Source organism: Mytilus californianus, unplaced genomic scaffold (assembly GCF_021869535.1).
Source record: "Mytilus californianus isolate M0D057914Y unplaced genomic scaffold, xbMytCali1.0.p SCAF_2, whole genome shotgun sequence".
Taxonomy (NCBI): Eukaryota; Metazoa; Mollusca; class Bivalvia; order Mytilida; family Mytilidae; genus Mytilus; species Mytilus californianus.
The window spans coordinates 33,529,621-33,546,891 of NW_026262668.1; the positions used below are offsets into that span (position 1 = coordinate 33,529,621).

General features: G+C 33.6%; 1 protein-coding gene across 1 annotated transcript in view; it reads left to right on the forward strand.

Moving 5' to 3' along the window:
- The window catches only part of LOC127729739 (uncharacterized), a 76,574-nt gene that overhangs the window by 12,420 nt on the left and 46,883 nt on the right, over positions 1–17,271 (forward strand). The window contains exons 7-8 of the mRNA XM_052237611.1: positions 781–957; positions 15,607–16,077. Of these exons, the coding sequence (XP_052093571.1) occupies positions 781–957; positions 15,607–16,077 (648 nt within the window). The remainder of the gene's footprint in view (positions 1–780; positions 958–15,606; positions 16,078–17,271) is intronic.

The window sequence follows — 17,271 nt, forward strand, 5'->3', positions numbered from 1 at the left end:
AATTGATCGAACATATATATAGTAGGTGATTTGTTATTATGTCAATGCACTTTTCATTACTTTTATAGAAGGGAAACATTGTTTAAACATAGAAATATCAATTTTTAATTTTAATCAACTTTTTTCAAAATGTAAAAAAAGTGTTTTTTTGTGCCGGTCATTAAATTTTTTGCTTTAATTTGTCCTCAAACCACTAATTCACTATTATGTTTAAAATGTTTTAATACAAAGTTAACATTTCCGGTAAAAAAACAATATGGCGTAAGTTTCAGAGATGAGTACTCAATCTGCATCCTCGATGTACAGTTTTGGATAGATTGATTAAAGTCACTATTATAGTACTTAAACATCAGGAATATGTCAGTTGTTTTCCATTCGTTTTATGTGTTTAAGCTTTTGATTTTGCCATTTGATAAGGGCCTTTCCGTTTTGAATTTTCATTGGAGTTCGGAATTTTTTATTATTTACTTTTTTCATAGCAGCTTAAATATGAAAGAGAATAAATGTGAAACTGTAGAAATTGTGTAGAAAAATATATTTAAACAAAAAATACTGATTTCCAATGTAAATTCAAAATGGGGAAATCCATAAAACCTGACAAAAAATAACAGAAAAAGTAAATATCTTGTCAGAAGAGTTTTTACATGTATGCTTTTAGAACACATGGAGAAACATAGACACTGCAGTGCAAAACATTCGAAAGCATTTTGCAACAAAAAACTTGAAGAGTATGAAGGTGAAATTGAACAATTTAGATGTAAAACCTTTTTTTTTTTTCAGCATGTCCTGAGTTACCACCTCCAGCTGGAGGTGCTTTAGCATGTTCCTCGGCACTTGGTAATCAAATCTGTACGATGTCATGTTCTGATCAATACCAGGTATCGAAAGAGACACCTACAGAATATGTTTGTAATGATCAACAAATTTGGATACAAGGAACTCCTCCGGATTGTACAGGTATGTATATATGTATATATATATTTTTAGATTTTAATAGAATAATAAAGGGAAAATTTAATGATGTTAAGATAATGATTAAGGTAACTGGCTACTACATTTTATTGAAAGCACATTAGATGAAAACGAAAAATCAAATTTAGAAAAAAAATATAGAATACTCTGAGATTTTGCAAGCTGTAAAAAGTCTTAGAATTCACAAGTCTCCTGGTGAAGATGGTATTTTAGCCAACTTTTATCAGATATATTGGGATGTTATTAAGGACCAATTTACAGATTAAGTAAATGAAATTTATGAAAGTGGTTCGCTTTGTGAATAACAAAGTAGAGGAAGGATATCTTTACTTTTTAAAAGGGGCGAACGATTAAAAGATAAAAAGGTTTCGTAAAGGGTAAAATGGCAAAAATAGCAGTGAAGCAAACAGATTAGTACAAGATATAATACACTACATTGATGTAGAAGACGAAGAGGGGGTTATTGTTTTCTTAGATCAACAAAAGCTTTCGATCGAATAGAATGGATATGGGTCCTAGCTTGTTTAAAAACATTCAATTTTGGACCGAAATTTTGTATGTGGATAAACATGTTACTAAAAGATTAAAAAAAATACATTAAAACAAATGGATTTGTTTCTAAATATGTTCCAATTTCACGTTTTCTCCAAAATAGGAATAGTGCTATAAAACGTTTCTTCTTGTAGGCATACAAAGTTAAGCATTGTTCATTTTTAAAACCCAAGACATCCTCTTGTTTATCAAGAAAACGAAGTTAATCAAATTCGTCATTTTCTTTAATCTTTTCAATTTATATATATGGCTATGAAAAACAAAATGGCTTTATTTATATACTTTCTTTGTCATAAATGTTATTTTATGTTAATAAATCCTGCATTTTTTTCTCAAATTCTTTCCCGTTATGGCCACGAATCCCCCATAAAAAAAGTAATGTAGCACCTTTGTGTAAAAGAATTGTAAATTGAAGGACACTCAAGTATACAAACGAGCGAAATTCGAGTATAATAAGGTTTAAATTTTACTAGGTAACCTTGTTTAATATAAATGTAGTGTTCTAAAATTTGAACGATACTCAATCTAAGCATTATGCAAACTTGGTCATATACCAATAAGTAAACTATATGATATTTTTCTGGGGTGTGATAAAATTTCATTTTTTAGCCCGTTGTATGAATACACCCGTATTATTTTGGATTTTTTGGATATGGTTCCCTATGGTCATGTTATTACAGGAGACCTCAACATCGTTGAAGGACGTGAGGTCAAAACTTTTCTTCAGAAAGGACTTAAATATCGACCTCCATCTTTTATAGATTGGAACCGGTATCGTCAGGTCATTAAAGACACTCTGTCTTCCTACTGCTTGTCGATACTTTTATTTTGGCATTGCACAAGTCATGTCTTCTTTGACTGTCAATGGCCTTAAAAAACTAAATCCCTTGGATGTGTTTTAGTTGATTTTAGTCTCTGATGCATGATTTTTTTTATTATTAATTGTTTTTGGCTTTTGACTAGCTTTCAGAAACTGCGAGTACTCTCAAATCGTACTTTTGTTTTAATTAGGGCCCCGCCGAATAGCGGGTCGCCCTATAGTGATAAGTCTGTCCGTCCGCCTGTCCGTCTGTCCGTCCGTCTATCCGTCTGTCCGTCCGTCTGTCTGTCTGTCCGTCCGTCCGTCCATCCGTGCGTAACAAATCGTGTCCGCTCTGTATCTTGAGAACCGTTATGATTTCAAAGTTTATACTTAACATGTATATTAACCAACACCAGAGGGTGTGTCATAATGTTTGTACAACTTCCTAGGTCAAAGGTCAACGCCAAAAACTTTGGTTTCACTTGACAGCCCCATGTCCTATGGTAAAGATCGTGTCCGCTCTATATCTTGAGAACCGTTATGATTTCAAAGTTTATACTTAACATGTATATTAACCAACACCAGAGGGTGTGTCATAATGTTTGTACAACTTCCTAGGTCAAAGGTCAACGCCAAAAACTTTGATTTCACTTGACAGCCCCATGTCCTATGGTAAAGATCGTGTCCGCTCTATATCTTGAGAACCGTTATGATTTCAAATTTTATAATAACAACAGCGTGTGTGTCGATGTGTCATTATACAAAAAAATATGGATGTGGAATATCATATAATAGTCAAATTGGATGTGGATGAAAACAGTAAGTACCATTTTTCAACTTTCTCATATAAATGCACTTATTTCAGTATGATATATGTCGTACTGTTTGTTTTCTAAATGTACCTGTCTTTGTTTAATACTCTTGGTTGCTTGTATTTTCTATGCTTCCTTACTTTTTAAAATCACATTTTATCACCGCCTTACTCTTGCATGTCTTTATGGTACAAAGCAGACTTGTTGGAGAACATATATTTTTCCAATCTCTTCTACTGTAAAAACGATAAAAAGGATATGTTCACAGCTTATTTGCTTTATTTATAATCATATTTTCCAACTTTTAGTTTCAGTTTAATTTTTATCAAGTTTTCAGAAAATTGTTACTTTTTTGCAATTATGGTATTGGGAAATGAAAGTGGATTAAATTCTGATTATGCATGACCTGTCTGCATTATTCATTACAAAGGCTACGTTTGTATAATGTAGATCCTCCTAGAGGTTGCACTGGTAACAGCCTATTGCTTGTGTAGCTATATATATATTCATATTGCACATATTTTGGGTTCATTATATATATATATATATATATATATATATATATATATCATTAACATTACTAATGTCAATTTGAGAGAAAAAAAATATATTTACTACAATGGGCTGGCTAAAAGGTCATGATTTTTACATTTTATTAATATTTTTTATTTCTTAATTTTGTCTTACAGATTATCATCAAATATAGTAACAAGAGCACTTCTTCTGAAGATTTTTTTTTACAGATGATGAAATTTTCAGCAAAGAGCATAGTATTGGCAAACAGCAAAAGTCTTACTTGAATTAATTTTTAAATTGCTTTTTTTCAGCTCCTCACAATGGACCAATGAAGAGATCTTTTGTACATTTGAATGAAATTTTTGTGTTTAGTTTTAAAGCATGCTTCTAGCAAAATTTTTACATAATGAAATATCACCAGATAATGTGGTTTGATTGCTAATGAGAGCTAATCAATTGCCCAATGATTACTAATACTATATCCAGCATATATCAAATGATGTACGTAACTGCTAGAAACTAAAGTTCATTGTACAGCCTGCAACAATTAGTTAAAACATTTTTAAGGCCAAACAATTTTACACAATTCAAAGGTGGAAGCTAATGTCCTGAATAATGTACAGCAACATATGCAAACTACTGAACTATAGGCGTCTGATTTGGGACACACACAACATTCAAAACGCTGCAAGGTTATTATAAGGCATGAGGTAAACATTAGAATTATTAATACATGTTTTATATTTTAGGTTGCAACAAAAAGAAAATCAGTCCAAGGGATTATGTTTAAAATAGATTTCTATATGTCGTTTCCTTAAACCTTATATATTGCATATATAGTAAAAACATACTAAGCTTGCCTTACAAACTGTGTCTAATATAGATTAAATTTCAGATAGCAATGACATTCCCGGCAAAACAAGTTAAACCAGACATAACAGCACTATTGAAGAGGGACGAAAGATACCAGAGGGACAGTCAAACTCATAGATCGAAAACAAACCGACAACGCCATGGCCAAAATAAAAAGATAAACAGACAAACAATAGTACAGATGACACAACATAGAAAACCAAAGACTAAGCAACACGAACCCCACCAAAAACTGGGGGTGATCTCATGTGCTCCGGAAGGGTAAGCAGATCCTGCTCCACATGTGGCACCCGTCGTGAATGACTCAATTAATGATATTGATGTGCAGTTAAAGGCTGCTTGTTATGCCATTACAAAGAGAGAACAGGACAACGCACTCAAAACTATTGAGAGAGTTCGCAGACTGATGAAAGTAATGAAAGGCAAATGCAATGTGGTTATAGATATAGCTAAGAAGGATTCAGAGACATCAACACAGAAGAACAAATCATTGGTATTGAGAAAAAAAACACTCATGAAAGAGAAAACTGTTCTTCAAGATAAAATTAAAACCTTGTCAAAACAACTGCAGGATTACACTGCTGAGTTTGATGAGTTGGAGTTTGATGACCTTGATGTATCGATGACCTCAACACAAGAGCCACCATCTACTTCACAAGAGCCACCTTCTAATTCACAAGAGTTGCCTTCTACATCACAAGAGCCACCTTCTTCTTCACAAGAACAACATTCAGAAATTGAGCCTAAGCCTACTGAGAGCTTGCTTACTGCCACACTAAAAACTGATTGAAATGACATACTTATATATATAAAATAAACAATAGTTCTGTAACATTATCAGGATTTTCTTTGTGCCAGATAGGCAGGACTTACTAGAATTATTATTTATTTCTATAATCATTTAGAATGCCTATTAGTGAATCATTAATCCTTTGGATATTATTTTTCATAATCATATTTTAGTTGCATTGTAAAAATGTGTTTATGGTATTGATATACATGAATCATTTAGTCTTTAACATTTCGGTCAGACTCATGTAACCTTATAACTTGTATGTTAGTTTATAATTTTTGTGTTAACCTTATAATGTGTGTGTTAACCTTATGATTTGTGTATAAACCTTATAATTTGTGTATTAATACCTTATAATAATGATTAATAAAGTTTTTTTTTAGATTGAACTATGGATAGAAGAAGGAAAGAGAAAGAAAGGCAAAGGAAACAAATTGCTATAATTGCTAGAACTGGAAAAATAAATATGGTGAGTTGAAACAAATTTATTTACAATGAGGAATGTTAATGGCAGGTTCTCAATATTAAGAAAACTAGATACATGAGAAATGCTCATTTCTACTCTTTCTTTCTTTTCACATTTTGTAGGTATTCAGTTAAATGTACATGGGACAAAATCGCACACAATATAGAAAAAATATAAATTATCAATGAACAGGGCTTTCATTCCTATTCTTCATCTTGGCAATTTATGTAGGGTCTTCAACAGTATGTTTGTAATTTCAACTGTATCATTTTTCATTATCCTATAATAAATAATGTGTTTCAGTCAAGTTCTAAAATAATTTTACTTTCTATTTCAGCCGCCTGATGATATTAAGACACTTCTTGGATATCAAAATACCTGAAAAATCAAGCAGAATTATCAGAAGAAAAAAAAGGAGGATGAATAAATTTGATAGCAATGTGCAAGCTGACAGCCAAAAAATTGATTCTAAGGAAACAAAACTTTCAGTTGGACTTGAATCCCATTCCAATAGACTGAATATGTCACATTTACATACTGAACCTAAGAAATGTGAGAAAAGAAAACTAGATACATGTGATGCTTCTGATCAAATTGATTCAAAACAAAGAAGAAAAAAAAACACCAAGTAAAAATATAAATCCCAAAATTACTGTCCGTTGCTCAAACATTGAGAATCCAGTAGAAGTTCACATGAAGAAGAAGATTTCGACAAGACAGAGAGTGAAACTTTTCCGGGAAAAGCGAGATTTGCAGAAAGTTTTTAATGATAGGCTGAGAGATAAAGCTAGAAAACAAACAGGAAAGGAATAACAGAGATAGAATAACTATTGAATCTGATAGAAGCAATAATAAAATTAGAAAGACAATGCAGCAAGAAAAAAGAGATGAAATTACTAAAAAATTGAAAACAACACGTTTAATAATTTCATGCGTCCGAAGCGCTTTCTGGATTTACCTTCATCAGGAACTCTCAAAGCCAAACATTTGAAATCCGAGGAATGTATAAGTACCGAAACAGTTGAAGAGCTATCTGACAAAAATACCTAAAACAAATAACCAAATCCATCTAAGGTCAACTTTGCCTGAGGGAGTTGTAACCTTATTTTCTTTATAATTTCAAAATTTATAAACGGACAATTTTAGAAAAGTTTGTTATAAATCATGTCAATACCGAAGTACTGACTACTGAGCTGATGATACCCTCGGGGACTGATAGTCCACCAGCAGAGGTATCGACCCAGTGATGTAAAAAAATTGAAAACAACACGTTTAATAATTTCATGCGTCCGAAGCGCTTTTCTGGATTTACCTTCATCAGGAACGCTCAAAGCCAAACATTTGAAATCCAAGGGATGTATAAGTACCGAAACAGTTGAAGAGCTATATGACAAAAATACCTAAAACAAATAGCCAAATCCATCTAAGGTCAACTTTGCCTGAGGGAGTGGTAACCTTAGTTTTTTTATAATTTCAAAATTTATAAACGGACAATTTTAGAAAAGTTTGTTATAAATCATGAGAGAAAAAAGAGATGAAATTACTATTGACTCTGATAGAAGCAAGGATGAAAGAAGAAAGACTACACAGCGAGAAAAAAGAGATGAAATTACTATCAACTCACATAGAAGCAAGGATAAAGTTATAAAAAAACAGAGAGAGAAAAAAGAGATGAAATTACTATTGACTCTAAAAAAAGGAAGGATAAAAGAAGAAAAACAACACAAAGAGGAAAAAGAGATGGAAATACTATTGACTCTGATAGAAGCAAGGATAAAAGTACAAAGACAATGCAGCGAGAAAAAAGAGATGAAATTACTATTGACTGTGATAAAAACAAGGATAAAAGTAGAAAGACAACACAAAGAGAAAAAGAGATGAAATTACTATTGACTCTGATAAAAGCAAGGATAAAAGAAGAAAGACAACACAAAGAGGAAAAAGAGATGAAAATACTATTGACTTTGATAGAAGCAAGGATAAAAGAAGAAAGACTACACAGCGAGAAAAAGAGATGAAATTACTATCAACTCACATAGAAGCAAGGATAAAGTTATAAAGAAAACAGAGAGAGAAAAAAGAGATGAAATTACTATTGACTCTGATAGAAGCAAGGATAAAAGAAGAAAGACTACACAGCGAGAAAAAAGAGATGAAATTACTATCAACTCACATAGAAGCAAGGATAAAGTTATAAAGGAAATAGAGAGAGAAAAAAGAGATTAAATTACTATTGACCATGATAAAAGCAAGGATAAAAGAAGGAAAACAACACAAAGAGGAAAAAGAGATGAAAATACTATTGACTTTGATAGAAGCAAGGATAAAAGAAGAAAGGCTACACAGCGAGAAAAAAGAGATGAAATTACTATCAACTCACATAGAAGCAAGGATAAAGTTATAAAGAAAACAGAGAGAGAAAAAAGAGATGAAATTACTATTGACTCTGATAGAAGCAAGGATAAAAGAAGAAAGACTACACAGCGAGAAAAAAGAGATGAAATTACTATCAACTCACATAGAAGCAAGGATAAAGTTATAAAGAAAACAGAGAGAGAAAAAAGAGATGAAATTACTATTGACTCTGATAGAAGCAAGGATAAAGGAAGGAAATGTGCAGATAGAAAGAGTAGAGATTTACAAACTACTATTACTGATAAAGTGAGAGATAAGACAAGAAAACAATCTTCAAGAGAAAAAAGAAATATTTCAGACTTTAAAGTAAATAAGAAGGAATTTGCCTCATATATTTGTACCTGTTGTAATCGCACTTGGTTTAGATCATCAGTTATACAAGCAGTGAAGAAAAACTTTAATAAAACAAAGGCTGACATTATGAGTAAAGCATTTACTAACTATAAATCATTTGATGGATTAGAAGATATATGCAAGTCTTGCTCCTCTACAGTTAAATCAAACAAACTTCCTATTTATGCTGTCAATAATGGACTAAAGTTGGACCCGATTCCAGAAGAATTACAAAATCTTTCTGAGTTGGAATCAGTGTTGCTGTCTCAACGTATACCTTTTTACAAATTGTTAAACCTCCCACGTGGTGGTCAAAAAGCATTCAAGGGCAATTTAGTTAATGTGCCAATAAACCTTAGCAAAGTAACTTCTGCTTTACCTAGAACACCAACAGAAGCAGGAATTATTCCAGTATATTAAAAAGAAAACTACAATATAAAGGCCACCACATTCATCAAACTATAAAGCCTCATGCAATTAGACATGGCTTGTCTTGGTTAAAAAGACACAACAAATATTACACAAATGTACAAATTGACGAAACATGGGAACAAAGATCAAGAGATGAAGAAGAGGAGTTATGGGAGACTTTACAAGAAACTAATAGTGACAATGATACCCATGTTGAAAACAGTGCCAATGAAATTGATCTAACAACTAATCAGCAGGATCAGGAGATCAATGAAAATAAAATACAAGATACTAATAGAGACGTCGAGAACATAGAGAATAAAGTTCAAGGCAATCAGTATGACACTTGCCTGCATCCTTCTAATATTAAGCATACAGGAGTTGAATCATATAGTATAGCTCCAGGAGAGAATGAAATTCCTAAACCACTTTTTATGGACAAGCAATGCGAAGCTTTAGCATTTCCAACCTGTTTCCCCTATGGAAAATGAACTGTTTCAGACATTCAACATTCCAATGGTAATGGAAAACTGTCTCTGAAAAAATATTTTGTGAATAGGCTAACAAATGTCGATACAAGATTTGCTACAAACATGTCCTACATTTTTTATGCACTGTATGTCACTAAGAAAAAACAAGTAGATGATGCAATAGCAATAACAGTAAGAAAAGCTCGTAGACAGGATATAACAGCAGGACAGTTAAAAGATCCTGGTCGTTTGAAAGAAATTATTGTAAAGGATCAAGCATTCCAATTTCTCCAGCAAGTAAGGGGCTCACCATCTTACTGGCAGCATGCTCAGTTTGAACTTCTAGCTTTGGTAAGGAGCAAAGGACCCTTTATTTGGTTCCTGACCTGATCATGTGCTGATACTAAATGGCCTGAAACAGTTCAGTCAATAGCAGCTCAAAAAGGAAGGATAATATCAGATGAAGATGTGAAAAACATGTCTTCTGGTGAAGTCCATCAGTGGTTACGACAAAATCCTATCACAGCTGCACGACAATTCGATCACAGATTACAATCATTTTTCAAAAATGTTATACTAAGCAAAATGGAACCTCTTGGCAAAGTCACTTGTTATTTTCAACGAACAGAATTTCAGTTAAGAGGTTCACCACATGCCCATATTGCTCTTTGGGTTGAAATGCACCTAGATTAGACACTGCACCAAAGGAAGAGATTGTATCATTCATTGATAAATACATTACTTGTAGTCTTCCTAATCCTGATGATCCATTATATGAGCATGTCAATGAGAAACAAAGACATTCACATTCTGTAGCTTGTAAAAAGAAGTCAAACAGCTGTCGATTTCATTATCCTAAACCACCTAGTAACAGGACAATTATTGCATCTGCTGAGGCAGAATCGAATAAAACTGTGGGAAAAATAACAATTAAGGATGCCACAACAGTGTTAGCCTCAGTTCTTAATACTATGGACACAATAGAAGATCCAGACAAATATAGTGTTGCTGAGCTTTTGCAACATACAGGAATTAGTTCAGACATGTACCATCAGTGTTTGTCATTGTCTAAATGCAAAACAGTTGTCTTAAAAAGGACTCCAACTGAAAGGAATATCAATTTCTACAATCCAGATATACTGCATTTATGGGAAGCGAATATGGACTTACAATTTGTTTGTGATGCCTATGCATGTATATCTTATATAGTTGCCTATGTCACTAAAGATGAGAAAGAGATGTCACAGATGCTGAAACTTGCAGCTAGTGAAATGAGAAACTGATGTTAAGACCAGATTGAAACCTATTGGTTATGTCTTCTTAGGTAACCGTGAAATAAGTGCACAAGAAGCTGCATACCGTCTTCTAGGTATACCCCTCAAGCGATGTAATACCAAAGTCGTCTGGATTCCTACTGACTTTAAACAAGACAGAATAAGTATTCTAAAATCGCAAAATCTTCTAGACGACTTGGAAGATAATTCTACAGATGTCTATTGCAAAAGTATTGTTGACAAATATGCCATCAGACCTTTCAGTCCTATTTTAAGCAACACATGTCTTGCACAGTTTGCTTCAATTTATGATCGTGCTGCTAGCCAATCAAAACCATTCACAAATGATGAGTCTGAGAATGAGCAAGACCCTTCACTTCCCGAAACAGATGTCCATCAAGAGCTTCCAAACATTATATAACTCTTCAAGATACAGATGTCATTATGAAGAAAAGAACAAACCCAGCAGTACCAAGGTGGCATGTTGTATCTGAAAGTAAGAATCCAGAAAAATATTATCATCAACAACTGTTACTTTTTGTGCCATGGAGGAAAGAAGAAGAAGACCTGTTGAAAGATAATGCTCTTTATGAAGAGTCATGTAATGATATGTTGACTATCATGAATGAAAATAAGAACCATATAGCTGAATACGCAAGTCTTGTTTCTCAAGCAGTAGAGCAATTCCAGGAGAATGGACCTCCCGCACATGCATGGGATATGCTAGACCCAGAGGGTAATTTACAAAATATGGAGGATTCAGAAAATAGGCAAAACAGCAATGATGACAACGATGAAGATCAATCTATAAGGCCACAATTACATAAATCATCAATTACAAGTTCAGTGAGAAAACATGAAATATCAGACAATGAGCTCAAAGAAATTATATGTAGTTTGAACAATGAACAGATGCAATTATTTAGACATATATATGACTGGTGTATACAATACAAGATGGGATTGTCACCAAATCCTTTCCATATATTCTTGTCAGGGGGAGCAGAGACAGGAAAGAGTAGACTCATTAAGGCCATCTATCACCAAGTATCAAGAACATTGCAAAGATCTGGTCAAGATCCTGATCATCCTTGTATTAAGCTTACTGCTCCAACCGGATGTTCAGCTTTCAATATTGGTGGATCTACAATACATAGTGCATTGAAACTACCAGTAAAAGGAAGTTATTATAGTTTGCGAGGAAATCCATCAATGCTGGCAACGTTTCAATCAAAGTGTGAGAACTTGCTCATTCTTGTAATAGATGAAGTTTCTATGCTAGGCCGAAAAGCATTTGCACATGTTCACAAACGTCTCCAGGAAATAAAGAATGTTGAAGGAACTGATAATATATTTGGAGGTGTCAGTGTACTTGCTGTTGGTGATATGTTCCAAATTCCACCAGTACGAGAATGTCGAATATATGACACCTCTCCTAGTCGCAGTCTTGACGAAATGGGAGTCTTACTCTCTAACTTATGGACAAATAATTTCCAGTTCCATGAACTTAAAATTATAATGCGCCAAAAAGATGATTTACCATTTGCAGCCACGTTAAATAGATTACGACTGGCAGAACACACAGCTTGGGACATTGAAACATTGAAAACTAGAGTAGTGACTACCCTTCAGAAGCCCTGCATATATTTTCCATAAGAAGAAATGTAATGATCATAATGAACAAATGTTGCATAAATTAGACCATCAAACACACAGAACCATACAGTCATTTACCCACATACCACCTTCAGTCAATTCATTTGATGTCAATTCTAAAGTTTCAGATTTGCCACACACCCTTGAACTTGCACCACATGCTCGTGTCATGTTAATAAAAAACCTTGATGTCAATGATGGACTTGTAAATGGAGCAACAGGATTACTATTAGATTTAATTTATTTATAACCAGAATGCTAAACCTCCATCTTTGCCAAAATGTGTGATAGTTAGATTTGATGATCCATCCTGTGGATTGTTGACACAACAAGCCTCAACGATTTCACTTAACTATTATCCACAAGGTACACCAATTTACCCTATTGAAGTTCAAGAACATGTTGGAAGGAGTGAGACTTCACCACAAATTACAAGGATACAACTGCCACTTGTGCTTTGTTTTGCTTGTACAATTCATAAAATACAAGGTGCCACTTTGAAGAATGTTGTCATGTCATGTTCAAATATACGACAACTTCGAATGATGTATGTTGCTTGCAGTCGAGTGACCACACTTTCTGGACTTCATTTACTTGATTTTAAACCTAAGGCAATCAAAGCTTCAGCATCCATCAAAGAGGAAATGAGACGTTTGCGTACAGAAATGAAACTTCAAAACTTTTTATGATCAGCTAGAGAAGGATCCAACTTGCCTTCGTATTCTCCTGTTCAATATAAGATCAGTTCAAAACAAAGAGAACCACATCAATGCAGATCCTTATCTGGGTAGTGTAGATGTAATGATATTAACAGAAACTTGGAAAAGGAACAAAACTGATATAAATGTGCCACAATTTCACTACCAATATCATAGTGCCAGGACAGAAAACAGAGGTGGTGGGGTGTCAGTTCTTTCGCAGACACCAATGATTCCTGTACAAATGCAAGTATCTTCAGATGTATGTGATGCAATTGTTCTTCAATACAAAAGAGATAGTGCTAATATGAACATCATTGGTGTTTACAGGCCTCCATCTTGCACATTTGAGAAATTCATGAGATGGCTAACAAAAATCCTTGCAAGCATTAAGAGAGATATATCTACTGTAATAGCAGGTGATTTTAATATAAACATGCTTGAAACATCAGCTGCCTATAGAGGATTGCATGTATTCATGGATCATATTCACTTTAAACAGGTGATCAATACAGCGACCCATCAATAAGGAGGCCTGCTTGACCATTTCTGGATCAATTCTGGTGTCACTGTTTCTCAACAGATGCTTGCAAGATCACATTACAGTGATCATTTCCAAGTTTTTGCTGATATTCAATTGTAAACTGTTCTTTTTAAATTTTATTCCACAATTTTCCAGAAAGAAATAATTTGCTTCTTTGTGTTATATTTTTCTTATTTGAAGTAAAATGCATCCACCCTTTTCCAAAAAGTTGCAGCCTCTCATAAAATTTTCATTTTTAACATTTAATTAACATTCTTTAATGGTGGGTTATAAAATATTGAGGGCATAATTCCAAAAATATGTGACAAATAGCTATTGAGCAGCACCTTAAACATATTATAAACATTATTCAAATATCAACCCATATATCCAGAAGTCACCTAGTGGTCAACAATGAATTCACACCATGCAATCATATCACTATTATACTATGAAAGTAAGTTCAGGATACTTATCAGTTTAATTAAATTGTCAAATATAACACTTCAACCAAAAACATAGAATAAAATCACTCGCAGCACATAACAAGACTATGTAATAACTTAAAAAAGTGCTTCATATCAGCTTATCCATACAAATTTTTTACCACATGTTATTTACAGCGGGGCCCACAGAGATGGCTCCCATCTCAATGATATCTAATTTGACCTGTTGACACAATTTGTAATGCATTTTTGTTATTCAATGTTTACTTATTTTGTGTTATATCTCGTCTCACTATTTTTAATATGTACCTCCTTTGATAAGTATTTAGTATGACGATACATTTTCACTTCTGTTCACGAACTATGAACAACAAATTTATTCATTTTGAAATGATTGTAAGGGGTACATGTCAGACTGGCAGGTTTCATCTTACCTTGACCTCATTTTCATGGTTCATTAGTCATTGTTAATTTTTTGTGTTTTGGTCTGTTTTTCAAGTACTTTAAGCAATAGGTCAACTATAGTTGGTGTATTGAATGATTGTAATGTGAACATGTCTGTCTAGCTGGTGTCATCTGACCTTGACCTCATTTTAATGGTTCATTGGTCATTGTTAATTTTTTATGTTTTGGTCTGTTTTTTCAGGTACTGGAAGCAAAATGTCAACTATATTTGGTGTATGGAATGATTGTAAGGTGCACATGTCTGTCTAGCTGGTGTCATCTGACCTTGATCATTGGTCAAAGTTGAGTTTTGTATTTTAATCTGTTTTTCAAGGACTATAAGCAATAGGTCAACTATATTTTGTTCATGGAATGATTGTAAGGTGAACATGTCTGTTTAGCCGGTGTCATCTGACCTTGACCTCATTTTCAGGGTTCATTGGTCAATGTTAACTTTTTGTGTTTTGGTCTGTTTTTCAAATACTAATAGAAACATGTCAACTATATTTGGTGTATGGAATGATTGTAAGGTGTACATGTCTGTCTAGCCAGTATCATCTGACCTCGACCTCATTTCCTTGGTTCATTGGTTAACACTAATTTTTTGTGTACTGGTCTGTTTTACGATTACGATAAGCAATGATACAACCACATTTGATGTATGGAATAATTGTAAGGTGTACATATCTGTGTGATCGTTTTTATCTAACCTTGACCTTATTGTCATGGATCTTTAAAAATGTTAAGTTTATGTGATACTTCTAGTGAAACATTTATCTGTAAGACTTTCAACCCAAAATCAATGGTCAGTAAAACATGCGAGACATTTCAGCGTGTGCACTATTGTTAAATAGATTAGACCGTTGGTTTTCCTGTTTGAATTGTCTTGCACTAGTCATTTTGGGGCTCTTTATAGCTTGCTGTTCGGTGTGAACCAAGGCTCCGTGTTGAAGGCCGTACTTTGACCTATAATTGTTTACTTTTTACACATTGTGACTTGGATGGAGAGTTGTCTCATTGGCACTCATACCACATTTTCTTATTTCTATAAAATACAGTACTTCTCAGTAAAACAGCATAGCATTTGCATTTATGCATATATACATTTGATACATGAAATACATCGTTTTATGATATTTTTTTTAATCAGACAGAGTTCATCCATCGATTGCAATATTGCCCGGTGGATTATTTTACTACTACTCAGGTGAATGTTCAAACTCTGGCGTTCAAGAAAATATAAAGAATAATTTTGTAGACGTGATGAAAAGTCTTGATGGTACTGATGGATGGGATAATATTTGCCCAGATTACTGCACTGTGGAAGGGGTGACTGTTACATGCGGTCCTTCAAACGGTCGACGCCGACGGAGCATTTTCAAACGGTCAACAGATAATGAAATTACAGTTGGTTTTAAAGTTTCATCACAATGGGAGACAACTAAAACCCTATGGGGAAATGATGATACTCTACAAGAATTAGGCAAATTGATGAAAAGTGAAGTGTCAAAGGGAACATTTGACGTTAATGGAACGACAACTGGAAGTATGACTTTTGGTTGGATAGAATTCCCATGTGAAATTGGGCAAGAACCAGTCTATGAAGATGATGCTAGATGTGGTGAGTTAAAAATTGCAATCTTATGACATATGCAGCATATATATATATATATATGATGTAGGATGTCAACTTTTTGCACAAAGTTATTCGTTGGCACAAATAATTAAATAGATCTATTTTATGTTACTTGTTAATTGCATCTTGGTTCAACAAAACATACACCTATAAATCAATTTGGTGAGTTTTGTATTTGTGGTTATAGTATATACCAATTTAATATTTTTTGGTAAATACACGTGGGTAATGTCCAGATTGAAGTTTAATGGCAGGCTAATATTCTTTATCTGGCCAATACAAATATGTCATGACCGGTTTTTATTATCAAAGCATCAAATTATTTATAAGCTGTGATTGGCCATCTATGACACAATCGTTTGAATGCTATTTGAGATATCAGAGATTTTGAGATTTAAGAGGTTGAGATAACGAGAGTTGATTATGAGCAGAGAGACTACTGTTAAAGTCCAGATGGCCATATTTTTATACCCCAGTCAATAACTGGGGCTATGTTATTATGAATGCGTGATCTAAAAAAAAATACTGGTATCTAAAGTGTTTTGATAAGCACCCTTCATGGCCGATAATCATAAGGCATTTTATAATCCATGTATACAAATTTGGTAACAAAATGAAGTGTGAAGTAAAGAGACTTTCGTGTTCGAATCGCTGATAAACTATCCGATTGATAAAGAGAGTCGGAAGATACCAAAAGAATACTTAAACTGAAAAGTCGAAAGCAAATTGACAATGCCATGGCTAGAAAAGAGCTGCACCATGATTGCAAGATACTCCCGTCGCCATTTAGCTCGTCTGTATGCGTTAAAAAATTTATATGAACAACTGGAACTACTGTAAGCACTGCTCAAATAGACCCCTCAACACCAACACCAAATCTAAAACAATCCATGCACACACAGTGGAACCCATTGACACAAATCATGAATAATTTGGCACTATGAAGGCTACCTCAAGTTTAGCTAAGTTGTTGCCTCGGTTTTTGAACGAATAAAATTCTATAACCGTCCAACCAAAGTGTGAAAAATGGACAGATTTCAATGATTTTTAACGAATAAAGTTTCAGAACTCCGCAATGTCATATCAGAAATTTATAAAAAAAAAGCAAAAGGGAGCTTATTTTAATAGATATAAACAATCCCCAAAAGTTTCATGAAAACTGCTCAAAGCGTTTTTGAG